We start from the raw sequence: 22,462 nt of genomic DNA on the forward strand, positions 1-22,462 counted from the left end.
TATATATATATTTTTAATTATATATATTATTATTATATTTATAATATTTTTTATTTATTAAGGAACATTAATTATAATTATAAAATATTTCATAAAAAAGAAAATAAATATTTTTTGAGTTTCATAATATTTTATGTTAGATTGAAATTTAAAAATAAAAAATTAACTTTTCTTCTAATATAATCTCTAAAAGATTATTTTTATAAACTATATAATAAGATTTACTATTATTTAAGTAATAAAATCAATTTATTTATTTTGTAAAAAAAACATTTTTTTTTTTTTAAAAAAAAAAAATTAATAATTTTTTGTTATAACTAGAGATAATATATAATTACTTAATTAATTTAAACAATTAATACTATAAAATATTTAAATATACGAAAAGTATATTAGTAATTAACTAAAAATCCAAAAAAAGTCAAAAGATAAAAACCTAAATGAATATTTTGAATTCGAGTCTTTATTTGTAGATTAGTACAATAAATATTAATAAAATTTTTTACATTTAAACGAAGAAATAAATATATACAAAAATCATTTATAGTTTGATAAAAGCAGTTTAAAATTATAACAAAAACAAAACGAAATATTTGATTTTTTAAAAAATTTGGATATATAAGATAATTTGTCAATTTTAATCGAAGATTTTTTATAAACTTTATAAGAATTATTATAAGAAACTGATGAAAATATAAATTTGAATAATAACTTATATTAGAATTTAGAAGAAGGCTATAATTAAGCCCAAGAACTGTTATTTTACAGAAATGAAAAAATGATAGAAATAAAAGAAGAAATATAGTAAGTTCGAATTCTAATTTTAAAAACAAACAATAGTTCTAATATTAATTTTTAAATGATAAAAGAAACCCTTAATAGGCTAAAAAATATATTTTAATTATTAAAAAAAATGAAAAGAAATTCTAAAAAATGTATTGATATTCGAAATTCGGCTTTTTATTATGGATTTAGATAAAAATAAATAAATAAAATATTATTTTAGATATTTTAATACAAATAAGAATGTTAATAATTAGAAAAAGTATTAGATTATATATAGAATGGGTTAAAAAATGATATATAATTTGTTTAAAATTTAAAGGAAAATACCGAATAAATAATAAGTCTTTTTAAAAAAGAACTTTTATTATAAAATCAGAAAATTATAGTGTAAAAATCTTAATAATAAATACTTCTTTTATATGAAATTCAAAATAAAATCCTTTAATTAAAATCGATTCCGGAATTCATTTTAATTGAATTTTAAATTGAGTCTTTAATAGAAAATATTTAAAAATAAATTGATGATATTTACCATTTCTAGCATGTTTTTTTCCCTAAAATAAAACTAGAAAAATAAATGAATATGTTCCTAGAATGTAAAAATGATGTTATATCAAATATTAGAGATTCTAAGTAAATTTTGGGACTATTTAAAACTAATCCATACCTAGTTTATTAAAATGATGTTTTTGAATAACTTCTAAATATATAAAACTTAAATGTGAAATATTTTAAAATTATATAGAATGTAAGTAATAAAAATTAAGATATAAATTTGATGTTTTAAGAAGTTATGGAATGTAAAAATAATGTTTATTTAGTTGTTTTTCTAATTGAAAAAATTATGGTTTTGTAAAATGTTTAGAATTACTAGTTTATTGTAGATTAAGAAAAATTTATTTTATAGTCTTAAATTCCGACTATTATTTAGAATATTTAAAAAGCATTAAATAATATATAATGTAATTTTAATTTTATAAAGAAAATAAATAAATATAAAAATAATAAAAAATAAATATATATAATATATATAAATATATATTATATATATAAATATATATATATATATATAGATATTTTCGTTATTTAAATATATTATTATTTTTATAATAATATTTAGAATTAAAATAAAATTAAATTTAATATGATTTTTGCTTGTTTTCTTAATTAGTTAGTGTTGAAGATTATCTTTTATAAATTTCTGTTTTATTTTAATATTGGTAAGAACATTAAAATAATATTTGCTAATAAATAATATAAATTCGAAATAATAATATGATTTTTAATTAATAATAAAAAGTTGATTTATTAATATCTTCAGTATTAGAAAATAATATCGATGAATTAAATGAATTTATTAAAAATTTATACCCTTAAAATAAAAAATTTAAAGCATTTTATATTAAAATGTTAAGTTTTATACAGAAACACTTGTAAGATATGGATTTTAATTAGAAAAGAAAAAACTTAATATATATTCAGCTAATTATATGTTTAGTTGGTTAGATAAAAATTATTAAAATGCTTTTTCTTCTATATCATACTTATTTGATTTAGATGATTTAATAGCGTTATAAAAATATATAACTATATATATAAAAAATTATATATTTATTATAAATATTTATTTATATAAATATATATAAATTTACATATATATATACATATAATATAATTTTTTTTTTATATATACATAAAATAGTTACTAAAATGAAAATTAATAAGAAGGCTTTTTAATTTCTTTAAAATTACTTAGAAGTAAAATAACCGAATGTTTTTAAACTTAATAAAGTTTAAATTAACTTTTTAATTAGGAAAATATAATTTCAAATTTAAAATTGGATTTTGTATTTTAAATTGTTTTAAAAGATAGTTTACTTTACGATATGAATAGTATTTTTTATACCTTTTAATTAAAAATTAAATTTTATTTAATAATAATTATTAAAAAAAAAAAATAGCTTTCGAATAATTAATTAATATTGGGAAAAAATTTAATTTTAATATAAGACTTTCTTAATAAATTAAATTAGAAATAGAAGATAATTAAAATAAATGCATAAACTTTTAATAAAATAAACATTAAATTGAAAAATTATTAAGAATATTACAGAAATATTATTCAGTGTTAGAATTTGATTAATAAAGATAAACTTTTGTGTAATAAAAAATGAATTTATTCTAATAAGAACTTTAAAAATAAATATAAATTCATACATAAAAAAATACAGTTTTAATTAGGGACATGTTAAATATATAATCAAATACAATGAATTAAATTTAATATATTATATAAATAATTAATTCTTATTTAAAAATTAATAATCTTTTATTTGAAAACGATGATTAGAATATGTCATATATGAACAGCTTTTTTAAAGATAACTATAAAATATATAGTGTTTTATAAGATTTAAGATAATCTATTGATTTTTTATTAGATGATTAATTGTTTGAAAAGTTAATTTAATAAAAATAATAAATTAATTTAGATACTTTATCTATTAAATTGGAATAAAAAATTGGATTATTTGAATGTTTTGATGGACTTGGTATTTTAAAAGAAATACAAATTAATCCTAATTTAATTAAATGGAAAGAAATTGTTTACAAATCAATTAATTTTCTTTAATAAGATATCCAAAATAAAGACTGCTTATAAGATTTAAAAGAAGATTTTAATAAAATTTATAATTAAATAAAACCTTAATAAGAATTTATTCAAAAATTCATAAATTTTATTGCAATATAAATAAAATAGAAATGAAATAATAAAAATCAAAGCTTTTTTATTATTTAAAAAATATATTTATGTAAAAAAAAATGTAAATAAAGAATTTTTATATATGGAGGCAATATATATATATATATTTATTGTTGGTTTTTTTTTCTAAATATTTAATAATAAGTTTATATATAAATAAAAAAATAAAAAATATATAAATATTTTCCTTTTTCAACAAAAAAAATATTATAAGTGTATTTTTTGTTTTTTTTTGTAACAATCACAAATATGAATCTATATTTAAATTAGTTTTGAGCAAATTATATATATTTAATTATATTATATATAAAAAACATTATATATTATTTTATTATAATGATTCTAATTTTAATAGTCTTGTTTTTTTAAGTTTATTTATTTTTATTATTAATTCTATTATTTTTTCCCTGTTTTTTAAACTAATTTTTCAACTTTAAGAAAACTTCTTAAATCTTCATATACATTAATACTATTATTTACTATTTTTTTATATTATTATTATAAATCTTTCTTAATTTATACTCTTAGATTCTTTCTTTTTTAAAAAATAATAAATTTACTATCTATTTATTATTTTAATTGATTTTTTTTAACTTATATTTGTGATTTCGTACTTTATGTATTGCTAATACTACTTTTAGTTTATTCCCTATTATATTTAGAGAGGAAGATTTATATTTTTGTTAGTTTAAATTAATTAATAAATAAATATATCTGAAATTTTCGGAATGTATCTAAAAAGAAAAAAAAATAATATATATATATATCATCAATAACTATGTCTATTTACTCTTATAAATTCAAATTTTTATAATCATTATATAAGACTTAAAATATTTGCAATCAAATGATTTTTAAAGTTATTTAACATAGATATTTATTATAAAGTATTAGTTTTTTTCTTTAATTTTACGATATTTAAAATAACATTCTTAATTTAATTTAGACTAAAAAAAATTATTTCTTTTTTTGGTAAAACATGGAAATATGGACATTTATATATTTCCATTATTGAAATTTTCCTTATTTATCTTTTTAAATAAATAATTTTTTCTTTTTTATAGAATTCATATAATTAAAAATATTGAATATGTAAGTGTGTTTATATTCTAATCAAATACAAAAAGAAAAATTAAAATATATTATTTTATTCTATATACATATAAAAAAAATATTATATATTAATAAAAAAACATTGTTTATATTTTAGATTTTAATTAAATAATTAAATTTAACTATTTATTCAAAAATTTTTGCTAAAATATTTATTTCATATTTTAAAAATGTATTATTTATCGAATTCATTTCTTAGTTTTTATCTTAAATAATTAAAACATTTATAAAACTAATAATGGATATTAAATCTGATTATTTCTACTAATTATAATTTAAACGAAATATTAATCTAAATAAAATAAAATATATATTTAAATCTAATAAAGATATTATTTATCTAAAAATAAAATAGAATAAGTAGTCTTTGTAAAAAATAGTTTCGAAATATTTTAAATATAAGATTTATATGTAATACAAAAATTCATTTTTCTATATAAATAAACAAAATTGGAAAGACCTTATATAAATTATCGCTTATAAAATATACGATATATATCATTTATATTTATTTTTATAGTTTTTACTTATTTAGTTGATTTGAATTTGAGTTTAATATATTTAATGATTTATTCATTTTAATTTTTTATATAAATTATTTAGTATTTTTAATTTGTTTTATTTATATAAATTATAAATATTTAAAATATATTTATATGTTTTAATATAGCAATAAAAAGATATTTTATAGGAACTATTTAAAAATAATAGATGATGAATAATAAATATTATAAACATAAACTTTTAAAAAGAAATATATAAACAAATATACATATTAGAAATAATAATAATAATTTTAAAATAACACATATAATATAAAATAACTTTTCGAAGAAAATAAAATATTAAAATAGTTTAATTTTTAATGTTTTTAGTATTCTTTTTGATTGTTTGTTTTAAATATAAAAACTAAATAATATAGTTATTTTTTTTTATATTAATTACCTTTAATTATTTCCTAATATTGATATTAATTTCCTTTAATTTGTTAAATATTCTTATTAATAACCTTTAGTTTTTAATTAATTTAAATACTTTGAATATAAATATAATTTTTTATTGAAAATAAAAATATTAATTATTTATAGACATAATTAATATTCGAAAAGTAAAATATAAACAATACTTCACTATTAAAAAATAATATTAACTAAAATTGTAATTATTTAAACTATGAAAAATAAAAAATATTATAATTTATATTACCTTTAATATATAAATATTAAATCCTAACTATAAAAGTAAATAAACATCTATTTTTTTCAATTTAAACATATAATATATAAAACAAAGAATAGTAATTGCATTAATCAAATAGATATAATAAAAAAATTATAAATATAAAAAAAAATTAACTAAAATATATATATATTTACAAAAAATTAAATATATATTAAAAAAAAAAAATGTCAAACGCTTCTGACCCATTTTCAATTTTAAATAAAAACCGGGGTGATTTAAGGATGCCTTAAATATAAAAAAAACAGGAAATAAAAGTATACCGTAAAGGAAAAATACCCGAAAACATAAATGAATATGGATAAAATGTATCAGAAGATGAAGATGATATTTTTCCAGAAGCAAAATCATTTTCTTCTTTAAATAGTGAAAAAATAAATAATAGATTATAATAAATAGAAAGTTTAATATAAGAAGAAGAAAATGAAGGTTAAAAAATAGAAACTGTTCAAAAAGCAATTTAGAGAAGAAGACAAGTTTAATAATCGTAAATTATTTAGGAAAATCCTGAATTTAAAAAACCAATGGAAAGAAAAAATATTTAAAATTAAGAATAGGAAGTCAAAATTACAAACAGAGCATAATTAAGGGCAAAGCTTCTAGAATAATAAAAATAAAATGAAAAAATAGAAGAAAAAATTTAACCGAAAGAAGAATCTTCCTAAAGTGAAGAATAAGAAGATGAAAATTCAGAAGAAGAAGATGATGAAGAAGAAGATAAAGATGAAGATGAAGATGAAAATGAGAAAAAAGTAATGATGAAACCTGTATATATACCTAAAAATGAAAGAAAATAAAACAATTAAATTATAGAAGAAGAACTTGCATTATAAAAAGAAAAAGAGAAAATTCACGAAATGAAAAAAAATGAAACTAAATAATTAGTTATTGAAGCAATAAGAAAAGATGAGTAAAATGATGATAATAACAATGATAATAAAAGTTTAATTGGAATAGAATTACCAAATGATAATGATAATATTAATCCGTCATATGAATATGAATAATGGAAAATAAGAGAATTGAAAAGAATTAGAAAAACAAGGGAAGATTAAAAAAAAGAAAGAAGATGAAGAAGATAAATTAAGAAGAAGAAATATGACAAATGAATAAATTTTAGAAGAAGACAAAGTTTATAATATATATATATATATATATATATATATATATATATATATATATATATATATATATATATATATATATATATTTTTATATATATAAAATTTTCTTTATTAATATATATTTATTTTATTTTTATTTTAAATTCTTATAGTTGTATATTTTTTAATAGATTTTGATATATTTATTTTAATATTTAAATATTTTTGTTTTATAGTAATTAGGATTACATTAAAAAAAACAATAAAGATAATATAATTTTATGTAGAAATATTATCATAAGGGTGCTTTTTATTAAGATGATGAGGATGAAGTTTTTTAAAGAGATTTTAATATGCCTGTTGGTGAGGAATTAATGGACAAAAGTGTTTTACCTGCTATTCTTTAAAAAAGAAGAGGTACTTATGGTAAGAAAGGCTAATCAAAATATACACATTTAACTGATTAGGATACTACCAATTATGATCCTTTGTTTAAAGTTGATTAAGATTTGTAATAAAAGGCATTTTCTAAATATGCTGGTCTTAAACAAGCTAATATTCTTATTCCTAATTAATAAAAAATAAATAAAGATGATTTTTAATTTTTAAAAATTTATATATTATTTATATTTATAATGAATTTTCTATGTTTTTATAAAAAAAAATATAATTTTCATAATTTTTTTTTTTCTTATTATTTTTTTTTATTTTTTATAAAAAATAAATAAGTTAATTTATTAGAAACTTTTTGTTTGTACAAATTTTTTGTTTTTATTTGCTTAAAATTATTATTTTTTTTATAAAACAAACAAAAAACAAAAAAAAACAAAAAAAATTGAATTTCAAATTTCAAATATTTTTTTTTTTCATAATTATATAAAATAATTAAAAAAAAAATCAAAAAATTTACTATAAATTAAATACTTATATATAAATAATAAAAAAAATGAATACTATAGATATTATATAAAAAACAATTTAGTTTATAAATCTCCAAAAATCTAGTATAGATACAGAGGCTAAAAAAGAACAAATAATAACTTGTGAATTTTAAATGAAAGAGCTTTTATCTATTTATAATTACTCCAGGAAATAAGTAAATCCATAATTTTATTATGATGAATTATAAGAATATTAAAAAAACTAAAGTCCAAACTAAGACTAGCTTTTAAACTTAAGCTAAGTAAATTAAAGCCCTAATAATAATAATTAAAATTAAGAAATTTATTCTTATAATTAAAATTCAAAAAAAAAATTAAAGAAAAGAAAAATGTTAGATTTTTAAGAAAATGTAAATTAAATAGAAGGACTTTTAAATGCAAATGGATTAGAATTAGGTTAAAAATTGAGAAATCGTTTATAGGATTAATATAATTTAATAATTGAAGTATATTCTTGTAAAACTAATAGGTTTTTGGGAAAAATTAAAGAAATGTTTAGTTTTAATGGGAAGAAATTGTTTAATTTAAACAAAGATATAAGTTCATTGATTTTAGAAATAAAGCATGTTCTATATAAGAATAATTATTCTTTATATTTTAAAGAATTCAGTGAAAGTAAAAACAATTTGAAAAAAGTTTAGAGAGATTTAGAAAATTTAGAAAGAAAGGAAGAACATATTTTAAGAATAAAAGTAAATAAATTTTAAGGGGAGAAAAAGGTAAATATTTATCTAAAAAATGAGGAGGATATTGAAAATTTTATTGATCAATAAGATTTAGAAAAATAACCAAAGGAATAATTAAAAGATCATCTATATACACTTTTTTAATAAAATAAAATAAAACTTCATCATTTTAACTATAATATTAGTCCTATTTAAATAGACTTTAATAATAATAATAATAATACTACTACTATTAATAATATTGTCACAAATACATTTTAAAAAGAAAAATCTAAATAAGAAAATGATATTGTAGAAATCTAAAGTAGTTATAATTCAAATCATGATTAATAATAAAATGAAAATGAGAATATAAATAATATTTAAATAAATAATAATCAAAAGAATGAATTTAATAGTATTAATAATAGATAAAATGTTAATAATAATAATAATAATGAAAATATAGAAATAAATGGATAATAAGGAATAGATAATAAAGAAAAAAATATAGATATTAACGAAACAAAAGAAGATATAAAATAAGAGATAGTGGAAAATAATATGAATATAATAAAAAATATACATGATATGAATAAATATAAGAATAGTGAAAATAATCAGAGTAATTTAAATGAAGAAAATATATAAAATTCATATATAAATAACAACGATAATAAAAATAACCATAATAATAATAATTATGAGAATAATATTGAATATAATTATATAAATTAATAAAATATTATTGATAATTATTAATATTAAGAGAATTCGAATTAAATTAATATTGAATATAATAACATTAATGAAAAAAAAAAAAATCTAAAAATAAAAGAATAAAATTTATAAAATAATAATAATATAATAAATGATAATAATATATAATAAAATAATTATATTATTAATAATTAAATTCTAGAAGAAAATAATATCAATAATATAAACATTTCTGATATTGAAATAAATAATAACAATAATTTATTAAGTTTACCTAATTCTTTAAATAATAAATAATTCTACGTGACTAAATTTTTATTAACACCTTTTATAGATTAAAGTATAATATGTTTCTTTAAATCATTATAAAATTAAAAATTCACAAACACGTTGCTAATAAATTAAAACTCGATTCAAATAAAAGAAAATTAACAAGTATTTGAATTCGGAAGAACAATGTTTTATGAATGCCTCGCAAAACTTAAATAATCTGATAGAATTAGTAGAACATAAGCTATTATTACCCTACAAATAAATCCAAAAAATAATAAACTTGAGTATATTTTAACAAATAAAGGTAGTAATGGAACTTAAATTAAAGAATATGATGATACGCTAGGATGGTATGTATTAAAAGCATTTGATACAAAGAGAGTTTTGGAGAATAACGATACTATCGGAATACTATTTGATGATACTTAAAAATAATTGTTGATAGGATATACTTTTACATATTAATACTATACTTTTGAATGATTATATAAATATATACAAATATAAAATAATAATTATGATATAATAAATAAAAATATATAAATATATAAATAAAAAATAAATAAATTGTATATATATGTATATATTAATAAATATAATATAAATCATTATTTTTATTTTTAAAATTAAAAGATTTTGATAAATATTTCATTAAATTAGAAGAATATTTAATTTTATTTTTTGAGTCTTCATATTTTTTAATTTCATTCTTTAATTTCTATATTAATTATTTTTTTATTTTCTTAAATTCATAATAAAATTCTTGACTAAAAATATTTTTATTTTTAAAAAACTTAGTAATTTAATTCCATATTATGCTTTGTATTATAAATTAAATAAAAAATAAATAAATAAATTTTTACAAAAAATAAAGTAAAAATCCAGGTTTTGATTACTATTAATCTTAAAATTATAAATAGCAAAGTACTTTAGATACATCATATACAGTATAAAAAATTATATCTTAAAAAAAAAAAAAATATAAATAAAAAAATATAAAAATAATTAATATAATATATATATAAATATATATATAAATATTTATATATATTTTATATATTTATATATTTATTTTATTTATAATATATTATATTATTACTTTACAAGAAGTTTTCTAGTGTTTAATTTTTACCGTATTTTTATTTCAAAAATGTATAATTTTTGTAATTATAATGTTTTATTTTTTATATAAAAGGATAATATTTCACGATAGAACTCTTTTTAATTTTTATAGTGATATTAACAGATAATTTATATAATATTCTTACATAACTTTATATTTTAAGTTGTGCACATAATCCTTCCATAGAATATATATTTGGATTAAAATAATCAATTAATTAATTTAATATTAAACTTTTTTTTTATTTATTGAAATTTTATTTATATATACCTTCTAAGTTTATTTTTTAGAAAAGCTTTTATATTGTTCATTTAAAGATTTACATTAATATTATATATTATTTCTTTTTTATTTTTAAATAATAATAAGATATTTTTTGTTTTGTTTACATTCTTCGTTTTATACAAAAATAGGTTTTATCTCTAAACTCTTCATATTAATACTTTTTCCAATCCACTAACATTCAAATTACAATTAATTTTATAAGTTGACATGAATATTTTATATATGTAATTAAAAGTTAGCAAAAATTTTAGTCGTGTTAAATTAAAATCTATATTTTTCTCCGCATTTCAATAACTATTCAACTAACATAATAGCATTTTATTTTGAATCTGAAACAAATAAGTAATCATCTGTAAGTCTCATTAATAAATTAATATTATCTTTTTAGAGTTATTCATCTCTCAAAAAACTAGTAAACTCTTCTTCTAAATAAGCAAAATAAAAAGAGCATAAAACACTTGATATATTAAGACCTTAAGGAATTCCATATTTTAGTCTAAACTTATTTTTATTAAACTAAAAGAAAAAATTAAATTATATATATATATTTATATATAAATACACTAATAATTATATTATTGCATATATGTTATAATTTTTCCCTTATCATTTATTTTGTTATACATTTTTATTTATCTTAGTTAATTATTATTATTGGTCTTTAATCTTAATGCAGTTCTTTATAACCTTTTAATACACCATTTAAATCATTAAGGCTGTATGCTAATTATCTTTCTTTTTGATTAAAAAAACATTGGAAATTAGCATTATTGGAAGATTAATTTTATTATTTTGTTTATATTAGAGGCCTTTTATTTCTTTAAAAAAGTGTATATTTATTACTAAAATAAATTTAATCCTATAATATTTATATGTGTTATATTTTATTTTAAAAAATATAAAATATACTATTAAATCTGTTTTATCAAATAATTCCAAAAGCTTTTATTAATCTATAGATCATAGCATTTTCTTATATCTAAAGTAACAAAATATAGTTCTGGTTTTCCTTTATTTTTCCATTCTTTTACAAATTATTCATGTTTTTAAGATATTTATTTATTATCAAAAACACAATAACCTAACTTTTAGCCTAAAATATTCTTTAGATTTCTCAATACTAATTATGTATCTTAAAGTAGTTAATTTAAACTTAGATTTATTTATTTGTTCTTATTTTTTCTTAAAAAAGTCATTATAGGTCTAAATGAGCCTTTTTTAGGTATTATACGCAATTTACCTTCCGGATATTACTAATAAACTTCTTATTAAATATCTATTTTTTATAATTTTTGCAAATTTTTTTCTTCAAGCTTTTTAATATATTAAAATAAAATAAATGTAAATATTATTTATAAAAAAATACTTTTGTTATTGCTAATTTTGCTATTAAAATCCATATAGGTTTTCTATAATAAAATATCTTACTTCCTTATTTATGTTTTTCCGTTACATAAAAGTTAAATCTGATAAATGGAATAATTATTTTATTAAATAAAAAAGAGAGTATTTCTGATAAAATATTTCTTTTAAGACTAATGTATTTTTGTTTATTTAATTTTTTTTAATTAGAAGGATCCTAAAACCATTTTACTTCAAATATATCCATAAAACATATATAGTCTAATACTTTTTGATTTTCAAATTTTTTCATACTTACGAATTCTTTTAATTCTTTTTTTGTTTAATTTTTATTATTTAAATAAATAAAAATATATAAATACTATTTATAAATGTAATAAAGTTATTATTTCCTAATAATTCTTAAGGAATGCATGAATTAAGCATTTACTTTAATAAGCTATGTATTTTTTTATAAGGAACTTAGGCTTAATATATTTCATTAAATATTTATTCTGTTGATTAAGCTTGATTTTTTTATTTGTATTAAGAATAAAAATTTAAATATATATATAAAAAAAAAATATACTTTATTTATCGTTTTATTTATTTTATTTTATATTATAAACTTTTTATTTTAATTATTTATAATTAGGAGGTAATTTACAATGTTCGGTTAATAATTAATTAAAATTTATTTTATGAAAATTGTTTACTATTTATACTAAAAAATCTTTATATATTTATTTTTCTGATTTTTAATTTGCTTATGTAGGAAATCTTAATAGATAAAAGCTATTTAGCTCTTTTTAAAGAGTTTATTCTACAATTTATTAAGGTGTATCAATTGAAAATTATTAATTATTATTTTATTTTATATTTAACTATTAATTAACATTTAATTTTTTTTTTTTTCTGATGAATTAAAAAAAAAAGCTTTTATTTTTTTAAAAAAAAAATATAAAAAAAATTAAATAAAAAATAATTTTATATACAAGACTTAAATATTCCTGGTTATCTTCCCATATGATTACAATAAAATATTTTAGATCTTTAAATATCGGAATACGAGTTTATTTATTTTTATTTTTAGTTCTCTTTAATATTATTATTATTATTCTTTATATTGTTTCCTTTTATATAATTTTTTATTTATATAAAGATTTTATATTTATTTATACTTTATTTTTTTTAATTATTAAAGTAATTTCCTATATATAAGCCAGAAACTTAAACATATTCATCATTATCGACTTTTACAAATGTCTTTTTTTATTTTTATAAAAGAATTAAATGTATGTAAATTATAAATAATTATAAATTTTTAATTTAATTACCATATAATCAATTAAGAAATTCTTAAAAATATCCTCACCAATTTATGAATAAAATTATTTAAAATTCTCACCGAACAAAATATGTCTTGTCATATTTTTGCCACAATATTCGACCTAAAATCCTTTCGTTTATGTCCCTATTTATTAAACATAACAATTTTAATTTCCTATAAGTATTATGCTATCATCAATTACCTTTATTTAATTTAATTTTATTTTATTATAATATATAAATATATAGAATTTATAAATACTTATTTGATTGTTAAAGAAGGTTGATTTATTTATATTTTTTGATAAAATTAAGGTGTATATTATTCACTACATGTTATTGTTTATTAAAGGAATGTTCTTTTTTAATAAAAAAAATAAAATCATTTTATTTAATTTTTAAATAAAAAATATATACTAATATTTTTAATCATTTTATAAATGTTCATCATCTTTAATATTTAGGTCAAGAAGAAAATTTTTAAGTGAAGATACATATTTTTTATTAAAAACTATATTTAATATTTCAATAAGATCTTCCTTTTTTTTTAACATTTTAGAGTTTAATAAAATTGAAAATAAAATATTTTTAGGATATTATATAAAAAATATATTTATTTACTAAAAAAAATAGTAAAATGTTAAAACGAATATAATTAAATTACAAAATATCTTAAATAAATATTATGTATATAAAAAATATTTATATATATAACTATATATATATATATATTATATATTATATATTTAATATATATATATATTTATATATATTATTAATATATTTTAATTTTTATTTTCATATTTTTTATCCCATTTCAATTGCTTTAACAAATTATTCCTCTGTATATTAGAATATTTATCCTGCAATTAAATGATTTTTTTATCTTTTTAAAATATCTATTAATCTAAGTTATTTTTAAAAGCTTATAATAACTCTTATATTTATTTTTCAATTTTTTTATTAACTTATTATAATTTTTCATTCTATGTTTTGAAATCTCCTTGTTTTTCGTTTTATTTTGATTTTAAATTTTATAATCCCATTTTAGTTTTATCAATTTCTTCTTACAATCTGTTTATTCTATTTTATTTTATTTTAACATTATTTTATAATAAAATAAATATAATACTTGACATCTTTTTTATTTAATTCCATTCCTTTTTTTTTATTTCTTTTTAAATATTTCCAATTTCCTATTTTTTTTTTTTTTCATGTTATAAAAATTTTAATAAATTCATATATATATATATTATTCATACATTTTATATTTTTTTTCCATCTTTTTCTAATTAAGTTATTTATTATTTTATTATTGTTTATTATTTTTTTTATTCTTCAGTTTTTTCTTATAACATTTTTATTTATATTTAATATGATTCGTTTTCTTCTTCAAAATTTTTCCCTTTTTCACTTAATTAACTTAAAATATTTTCTTTCATTTTAATTTTGTCTTATAGAGTATCAATTTCTGAAATTAAAGCGTCTTTTTTCATTCTTTAAATTCTTATTGTTTATACTTTTTTTATTATTTTCTTTTTTTAATTTAAAAATATAATATATTACATTATTCTTCAATTGTTAATTCTAATTCTGTTATTTATTCATTTTTTTTATTGTCGTATTATTTTATTTTATTTAATTTTTATTATAATTCTTCTTATTATTAAATTAATTCTTCAGCTTCAATATCTTCCTATTCTAAACTATCATCATTATTAATTTAGTCTATATTTTCTTTATTTTGAATTCTTTATAACATCTATTTTATATATGTTTTTGTTTCTTTATTATCTTCTTATGATTAATTCATTATTTCGTTTTGTAATTCTCTTTCATTTAAACCAAATTCATCAATTTCTTCGTCTTCTTAATTTTGAGAATGATTATCATCTAAATTTAATTGATTTTACTTTTAAATTTTTATATTTTTTATATTTTTTTTTATATTAATATATTTATAAATACTAGTTATTATTATAATTTAATTCTTCTTTCGTTTTCTTTATCATTTATTTTCAAATATTCATCTTCTTTTTATTTGAATTATTGCCATTTTTATTATAAATCTTAATCCATTTTATTATTGTTTATGAATTATTATATTTTTTGTTTTAATTAAATATTATAATTTTTTTTTAAAAAAAATAAAAATAAGCTTTTATGAATTTTTATTCATTTTAATGTTTATATATATTTTTTATGTTTAATTAATGTTTATTTATTTAAATTAATAATAATAAAATATATTTAAATATAATATTTATATATATTTAAATAAATAAAATAAAAAAATAAAAGATATAGATTTAATATTTTACTATAAAATTTATATAATAAATTTTAATAATTTGTGATGATAAAATTAATTTAAATACTAAAGTTATCACTTTAATTTTTTATTTTTTATTTTCAAATATTTAAAATAAAAAAAAAAAAATGGATTAAAATTTGAGACAAATTGAATGGAGTGAGGTTGCAGAACATAATAAAGAAGATGATTTATGGTTTGTAATAGAAAATAAAGTTTATAACCCAACCGAATATTAAAATGACCATCCAGGAGGTCCTAATGTATTAATAAATTTAGGAGGAAAAGATGCAACATTAAAATTCGATGAAGTAGGCCATTCACAAAATGCTATAAAAATGTTAGAAAAATATTTAGTTGGATAAATAAAAAAAGGATCAATACCTTTAGAGAATTAAATTGCTAAAAATAGTGGTTCTGGTAATACATTTTTATATTTGATATTATTAGGAATTATAATTGCAGGAATAATATATTCTATGTTTTGATACTAAAATAAAATATTAATATTTTTCAATTTTTATTGATTTTTTTTTATTTTTTTAATCAAATAAAAATTATTTAAAACATATTTTATTTGAACTTATATAATTATAGAAAAAATAATTCTTATGTAAGATTTTGTTTATTTATAATTATATATATATATATATATATTTATATCTTTTTTTATATTTTAATTTTTTTAAAAAAACCTTTTTTTTTAAAAGAAATATATATTTTTTTATGTTTAATATAAAAATTATTAAAAATAAATATTTAATAATATAATTAATAGTAAACAAAATAATTTTTATTTCAATATTTATATATTACTATTTAATAAACATTTTTATTTTGCTTTTAAATATAAAATTATATATAATTTATATAGTTTACTATTATAATTTATATAGTTTATTATTATAATTTATATATAAATATATATAAACTTATTCAAAAATTTAAATAATATATAATTATTATTAATATTAAAATTTATATGTTTTAATATAATAAAATAAATATTTTTTCAGTTTTTATTTTTTTTATTTTGTTTTTTTTTTATAAATATTTTTAGGTCTATGTCCTATATGTCCTATACTATAATCACCATCATCATCATCATTTTTTTTTAAATTTTTTTTTTGTTTTAATCCTGTGTTTCCCATATCATCAATTTCTTTACTTTTTTTCAATTTTTTTAAAAAACTTTTAACTATTTTTTTATTTTTTAATATTCCTTCTTGTTTTTTAGAATATTTCTGTTTGTTGACTATTAAAGATTGCTTTTACAAATTATCTTATACTAAATTATTATTATCATTATTTTAATTATAGTTTAAGTGAATACATAAGAAACATACACAAAATACTAATAAAACAATTGTTAATAAGCCTTAAATTTTTTTAGAAAACATTTTTTTATTTTACTTATTTAATATAATTTAATAAATAAAAATAATAAATAAAATTAAGAAAAAAAAAAAACATATATATAATATTAATTTTTATTTTAAATAAATACTTTTATTTATAATTTTTCAACAATATTAAAAAAAAAAAAAATGCAATACTTTTACATAAAAAAAATATTTCAAAAAATATATAAAAAAAAATATTATTTATATTTAAAAAAAAATATAATATAAATTGTCTTGTTATAATATATATTTATATATAATATTGTTTATAATATATCTTTATATATAATATTATTATTGTTTTCTTTCATTATAAGTTAACTTTTTAAGTTACTTCTTACTGACCTTTTCTTACTCCTCCTTAATATAAATTAACTTTTGCAGTAACTTCCTTTATTTTATATGTTTTTATTTATTAATTTATATTATTTATTTATATATTTTTAAAAACTATTTTTTTTTTTTATACAATTTATTTATTAAAAGGTAAAGAATATCCATAATTAAGTAAATTTTTAGCTTCTTCTCCTTTATTTTTTTGAGTAATAATAGTACTTCTAGCCAAAGTTTAATCATATATAATAGGTTATGAGAAAACACTTGATGTTAAATTATTATTTGCTTTTTTCTATATTTTTTTAGGCTCATCCTTATATTAATTTAATTTAATTTTATTTTATAAAATTAAAATACTTTATCATATCCAACTAGAGGATTTTAAGTACTTGTACTTGATTAACTAAATTCAGATTTTTTAATTCCTCTTTTATTAAAAATTTCGTAATTATCACTTTATTTTTAATCAACTTTCCTTTAAATTTAAATTTTATTTTTTTAAGAAAAAATAATAATTATTTATAATATATAAATATTAAAAAGCATTTTTTTTTACAGTAAATTTTGTAAATTAAATAATTGACAAAAAAGGCAAAGGCGATAAAAAAATGGATTTTTGCCTTTTATTTTTGATTAAGATTAAAAAAAATACAGAAAAAAATGAAATTAAAAATAAATATAAAAAATAATATAAATAAATATAAACATATTAAACATTTGTATATATAAATATATATATATAAATATATATATATATATATATATATATATATATATATATATATATATATATATATATACATAATTGATGGTTTCCAATCTTTTTATTCAGTAGTAGTATTATTTTAATTTACTCTTGGTTATTAATCTTATTATTTTTTAACTTCATCAAAAATATGACATTCATTTTACTTAGTTTCAGATTTTCTAATAATAATATATATTTATATATATATATATATATATAATAATTTATTTTTACTTGACAGAAGATTTCCATTCTTTTTATGTTGTAGTATGAGAATTATAATGTCCATATTCGGCATTAGTTTTATTTCTAAAACATTTTTCTTCTATAATTGGTTTATTTATATATCCTTTATCAGAAAATTCTCCTTTTTAAACAGAAGGTTTCCATTCTTTTTATTCAGTTGTTTATGTATTGTAATGTCCATAAACTGCATTTGTACTTTATCTGAATTATTTTTACTCATTATTATCATTTAAGGTTTCCTTATTTGAAAGTTGTGTTTTTATTACAGAAGGTTTCCATTCTTTTTATTCTGAGATTTTATTTTCTATTTTTTTTATGGAAGGCTTAAATTATTTTTCTGTATGGCCTTCTGATGTTATTGGATTGGTGTTTAAAGAATAATTAGGACAATGTTTTTTTAGTTATTTATTTTTATTGGCATTATCTTCGTATACTTTAGAATCGAATTTGAGTTGATTCTTTTTTAATTGATTTAATGGGATAATATCTATTGAATTTTTGGGAGAATTTTAAATTGATATTGATACTTTTTCGGCTTTTAATTTATTTTGTTTACATACGTCATTCAATAATTGTGCATTACATCTTTTTTTTAGTTAATTTATTATATGAATATTTATATTTTATTTTTTACTAATAGTTAGGTTAGATTGAAGTTTATATAGGCTCTTGTTCCATTTTTTTTTTCTTTTTTCTATTTTTTAGTGGATTTATATGTCTTTTTTTATTTATTTATAAAAAAATAAAAAATAGCAAATATATATTTTGATTTATTTGCAAAAAAATTATAAAAATAGATTTTTATAAATAAAATTAGATTTAAAAAAAAATATAATGTTTTTTTTTTTTAAATAAATAATAATAATTATAAATTTATATTTTATATCTTTTTATTTTAATATTATATCTTTTTATTTAAATATAAATAATATTTACTCAAAAAAAAAAAAAAAAAATTCCATATAAAAAAGCTTCTTTTTATTTAATTTTTGATTATAATTAGAATTTTTTTTTTTTTTTCGAGTTTTATCCCTTAAATGAATATATAAAATTTATTAAAAACATTATAATATGAAAATTATTTTTTTCTTCAATATCTTTCCTATAATCTTATATTTACTTCACACAAAAAAAAAGACTAAGAATATATATTTTAACAATTTTAATTTCTGAATTATTATAGCCTAAATATTTAAGAAATAGTAAATAAAAATAATACTTAAATGTTTAAATAATTCTACAATTTTGGGGTTTAGTGTATTTATTTCATCTATATATTACTACTTTTTCACTTTTTTCAGATTTTCTTAGTTAACTGAGCAATTCCGTATATGATATAAACAAATAGAAACAAAAGGGAGTAAAATAGTTTTATTTTATCTCAAATAATGCACATATAATTTTAAAAAAGAAATTTCATAAAAAATATAAGAAATAAGTAATTAAAAGTATCGCTTCCAAGTATTTTGAATTTTAGTTATGATTTTTAAAGAAAAATATATTAAAAAGTAATAAATAAATGCCCAAATAAGAAAGCAATAATAATTTCCTTTTTTATACATATATACATATGGTATTTCTTCGAATTTCAATTTTTAAATTACTTATAGATAGAGACAGAGAGAGACTTCTAAAGGCTGATTTATTATTTTTCCATTTAACATTGGAAATAATAAGTTATTAATTTTTTGGATTTTGTTAGATAAAAATTAGGTTATATGTGGACATTTATATGGAGAATTAACTTTTTTTATTTTAAGTTTGGATGAAGAGATAATTTTTGTGGGGAGGGGGCTTATTTCTTTAGAACTAGTTATGTATGTCCTTTTAAGAAAATAAAGAAATTAAAAAACTTATATTGATTATTATTTTGGTAAGTTTTGATGGAAATTGTTAAGCTTTTTAAATAAAAGGAAAATATTTTAAGTTGAAAATTGAAATTTATTTTTACATTATGAATTAGTGTATAACGGGCATCTTAATTTTGTAGCTAAGTTTTAATAATGAATGTTTAATTTGGGAAAATTATTGTAATTTATATTATGTGTAATGTTGTTTTAGAATACTTGGGATGTAAAAGAGAGGAAGATTTTAAGAAAGTCAAAGTTTTGAATTATTTAGATTAATTTATGTAATTAGTAGTTGAAATTTAAAAGCTTTTATTTTATAATTATGGTTTTGAATAATTTTTTGATTTTCTTAATTTTTATGATATTTTTGATTTTTTTGATTTTTTTTTAATTTTTTTTGATATTTTTTTTATTATATTTAGATTTTTTTTTGATTTTTTTTTTTATAATTAATAAAATATTTGGTTTTTATTATTAATAGCTTTTAATTTATTGAAAAAGCTTTTTAATAAAATAAAAAAATTATATATTATTATTGAATATAAATATTATTTTATTATCTAACAAACATGATAATAATTTTATATTGTATATTATTTATATTTTATCATTTAGAGTTTTCATAATCAAAAGAATCATCAGAATCATTTTATTTTGTTTATTATTTTTTCAAAGCTTTAAATTAAGATTCAGTACTTTAAAATCTTCCATCGCAATAATTATTTTATTTAAGCATTTTTTAAGAAAGACATGTTAATTATGTCCTCGAGTTAACAAATTACTAAAATAATAATATATATATTTATATATATATATATATATATATATATATATATATATATATAATTTTACTTGCATAAAGCTAGGTAACGGAGAATTAGGATCTCTTTCTCTTGGAAGTATTTTTTTAAAATCTGGACAAGTAGGACTATTACATAACAATTAATATTTATTATTTTAATTTATTAATAAAAAAATACTTTTTAAATATACTAGATTTCATTTTATAATTATCATAATCAAAAAAGTTCTCATTATAAGTAATTTATTGCTTTTCTAATTTTTTACGTGATGGAATTTTATTAAAAGCAGGTCCACATGATCCTAATGTTTTTTTTCCGTATTCATAATTTGGATAATAATCGGGGGCGAATTGTTTATTTTAATATATTTTATTATCTTCTCTTCCTAATGATGTTTTTATATTGAATGTAGGGATTTTTTTTAATTTTGAAAAATATTAAGATTCTTAAAATATACTGAATCTTTTTTCATGAGGATTATTCTTTGCATTAAACAAACCATTTCCTCTATATTATTTTTATTATTATTTATATATATTTTTATTTATTTACCTTGATTATTATTTTGCTAATTCTATAAATCCAGTTGTTTTTTTTAATAATTTATCAGGTATTGGCCTTTCGAATTCTTCTTAAAGAGTCTTACTGAATCTTTATTATTATTATGAATTTTATTCTCTTAAATTATTACGTTCGAGTTTGCTTTTATAAACATTTAATATATTCCAAACTTATTAAGGGTTTCTTTTTTTTGTTTTAATAGTAAAAAAAAAAAATATTTTTTTTTACTTATCAATTATTTGATATTTGGATGATAATAACCTACAGGCTTTGGAGGATTTTTAATAGACTATTATGTATTTTATTTTTTTGTGATTATATAGTATCATTTATTTATTATATATACTTGTATTTGTTAAATTTTTTCACGAGATATTTATTTATAAAACGGCTGGTTTTCTTCTTCTTCTTTTTAATTATCTTTATCTTTTAATTCATTACTTTATTAGTGATTCGTTTTTAAAATATTATCATTTTATTCATCTACCTTTACATTTATTTTATTTTTGAAAAAAAAATTAA

The 22,462-nt window shown here is 15.1% G+C and overlaps 4 protein-coding genes across 4 annotated transcripts, besides 61 other annotated features; 3 read left to right on the forward strand and 1 right to left on the reverse strand. All coding sequences in view use genetic code 6, as the record gives it.

The window, feature by feature from the left end:
- Positions 1 to 47: part of a microsatellite that runs on past the window's edge.
- Positions 1 to 58: part of a microsatellite that runs on past the window's edge.
- Positions 1 to 58: part of a microsatellite that runs on past the window's edge.
- Positions 1 to 60: part of a microsatellite that runs on past the window's edge.
- A 187-nt stretch (positions 61 to 247) lies between these two features.
- Positions 248 to 293: a microsatellite.
- Positions 294 to 1,761: 1,468 nt separating this feature from the next.
- Positions 1,762 to 1,800: a microsatellite.
- Positions 1,774 to 1,844: a microsatellite.
- Positions 1,802 to 1,863: a microsatellite.
- A 531-nt stretch (positions 1,864 to 2,394) lies between these two features.
- Positions 2,395 to 2,426: a microsatellite.
- Positions 2,427 to 4,945: 2,519 nt separating this feature from the next.
- Positions 4,946 to 5,017: a microsatellite.
- A 1,010-nt stretch (positions 5,018 to 6,027) lies between these two features.
- Positions 6,028 to 6,071: a microsatellite.
- IMG5_182060 (hypothetical protein) lies at positions 6,070 to 6,975 on the forward strand (the record flags this gene model as incomplete). Its single annotated transcript, XM_004027455.1, has 1 exon — positions 6,070 to 6,975. The coding sequence occupies one exon, from the start codon at positions 6,070 to 6,072 to the stop codon at positions 6,973 to 6,975; it is 906 nt and encodes a 301-aa protein (XP_004027504.1).
- Positions 6,578 to 6,647: a microsatellite.
- Positions 6,598 to 6,638: a microsatellite.
- Positions 6,607 to 6,647: a microsatellite.
- Positions 6,976 to 7,000: 25 nt separating the features above from the next.
- IMG5_182070 (microfibril-associated protein, putative) lies at positions 7,001 to 7,844 on the forward strand (the record flags this gene model as incomplete). The annotated part of the gene is made up of 2 exons (XM_004027456.1): positions 7,001 to 7,033; positions 7,242 to 7,844. 2 exons carry the CDS (start codon positions 7,001 to 7,003, stop codon positions 7,842 to 7,844), a joined length of 636 nt encoding a protein of 211 aa, XP_004027505.1.
- Positions 7,035 to 7,147: a microsatellite.
- Positions 7,037 to 7,125: a microsatellite.
- Positions 7,807 to 7,840: a microsatellite.
- A 1,179-nt stretch (positions 7,845 to 9,023) lies between the features above and the next one.
- Positions 9,024 to 9,076: a microsatellite.
- A 24-nt stretch (positions 9,077 to 9,100) lies between these two features.
- Positions 9,101 to 9,142: a microsatellite.
- Positions 9,143 to 9,322: 180 nt separating this feature from the next.
- Positions 9,323 to 9,379: a microsatellite.
- Positions 9,380 to 9,441: 62 nt separating this feature from the next.
- Positions 9,442 to 9,504: a microsatellite.
- Positions 9,442 to 9,513: a microsatellite.
- Positions 9,460 to 9,523: a microsatellite.
- Positions 9,463 to 9,508: a microsatellite.
- Positions 9,524 to 10,088: 565 nt separating the features above from the next.
- Positions 10,089 to 10,172: a microsatellite.
- Positions 10,125 to 10,172: a microsatellite.
- A 397-nt stretch (positions 10,173 to 10,569) lies between these two features.
- Positions 10,570 to 10,609: a microsatellite.
- Positions 10,570 to 10,632: a microsatellite.
- Positions 10,578 to 10,604: a microsatellite.
- Positions 10,613 to 10,696: a microsatellite.
- Positions 10,613 to 10,697: a microsatellite.
- Positions 10,621 to 10,698: a microsatellite.
- Positions 10,631 to 10,697: a microsatellite.
- Positions 10,649 to 10,697: a microsatellite.
- A 3,663-nt stretch (positions 10,699 to 14,361) lies between the features above and the next one.
- Positions 14,362 to 14,466: a microsatellite.
- Positions 14,381 to 14,466: a microsatellite.
- Positions 14,381 to 14,467: a microsatellite.
- Positions 14,399 to 14,466: a microsatellite.
- Positions 14,405 to 14,467: a microsatellite.
- Positions 14,468 to 14,982: 515 nt separating this feature from the next.
- Positions 14,983 to 15,018: a microsatellite.
- A 750-nt stretch (positions 15,019 to 15,768) lies between these two features.
- Positions 15,769 to 15,823: a microsatellite.
- Positions 15,781 to 15,832: a microsatellite.
- A 72-nt stretch (positions 15,833 to 15,904) lies between these two features.
- Positions 15,905 to 15,967: a microsatellite.
- A 154-nt stretch (positions 15,968 to 16,121) lies between these two features.
- Positions 16,122 to 16,496, forward strand: IMG5_182080 (hypothetical protein; the record flags this gene model as incomplete). Its single annotated transcript, XM_004027457.1, has 1 exon — positions 16,122 to 16,496. One exon carries the CDS (start codon positions 16,122 to 16,124, stop codon positions 16,479 to 16,481), a length of 360 nt encoding a protein of 119 aa, XP_004027506.1. The 3' UTR covers positions 16,482 to 16,496.
- Positions 16,497 to 16,643: 147 nt separating this feature from the next.
- Positions 16,644 to 16,680: a microsatellite.
- Positions 16,681 to 16,840: 160 nt separating this feature from the next.
- Positions 16,841 to 16,923: a microsatellite.
- Positions 16,854 to 16,910: a microsatellite.
- A 498-nt stretch (positions 16,924 to 17,421) lies between the features above and the next one.
- Positions 17,422 to 17,459: a microsatellite.
- A 117-nt stretch (positions 17,460 to 17,576) lies between these two features.
- Positions 17,577 to 17,623: a microsatellite.
- Positions 17,624 to 17,633: 10 nt separating this feature from the next.
- Positions 17,634 to 17,689: a microsatellite.
- Positions 17,635 to 17,692: a microsatellite.
- IMG5_182090 (hypothetical protein) lies at positions 17,660 to 22,269 on the reverse strand (the record flags this gene model as incomplete). The annotated part of the gene is made up of 7 exons (XM_004027458.1): positions 17,660 to 17,787; positions 17,866 to 18,045; positions 18,090 to 18,207; positions 18,534 to 18,659; positions 18,715 to 19,184; positions 21,429 to 21,504; positions 21,557 to 22,269. 7 exons carry the CDS (start codon positions 22,267 to 22,269, stop codon positions 17,704 to 17,706), a joined length of 1,767 nt encoding a protein of 588 aa, XP_004027507.1. The 3' UTR covers positions 17,660 to 17,703.
- Positions 18,388 to 18,433: a microsatellite.
- Positions 18,453 to 18,532: a microsatellite.
- Positions 18,669 to 18,699: a microsatellite.
- Positions 19,607 to 19,649: a microsatellite.
- Positions 20,912 to 20,985: a microsatellite.
- Positions 20,913 to 20,963: a microsatellite.
- Positions 20,913 to 20,984: a microsatellite.
- Positions 20,913 to 20,985: a microsatellite.
- Positions 20,930 to 20,984: a microsatellite.
- Positions 20,948 to 21,019: a microsatellite.
- Positions 21,369 to 21,421: a microsatellite.
- Positions 22,270 to 22,462: the final 193 nt, after the last annotated feature.

This window comes from Ichthyophthirius multifiliis, assembly GCF_000220395.1.
Source record: "Ichthyophthirius multifiliis unplaced genomic scaffold scaff_1120509251324, whole genome shotgun sequence".
Lineage (NCBI taxonomy): Eukaryota > Ciliophora > Oligohymenophorea > Hymenostomatida > Ichthyophthirius > Ichthyophthirius multifiliis.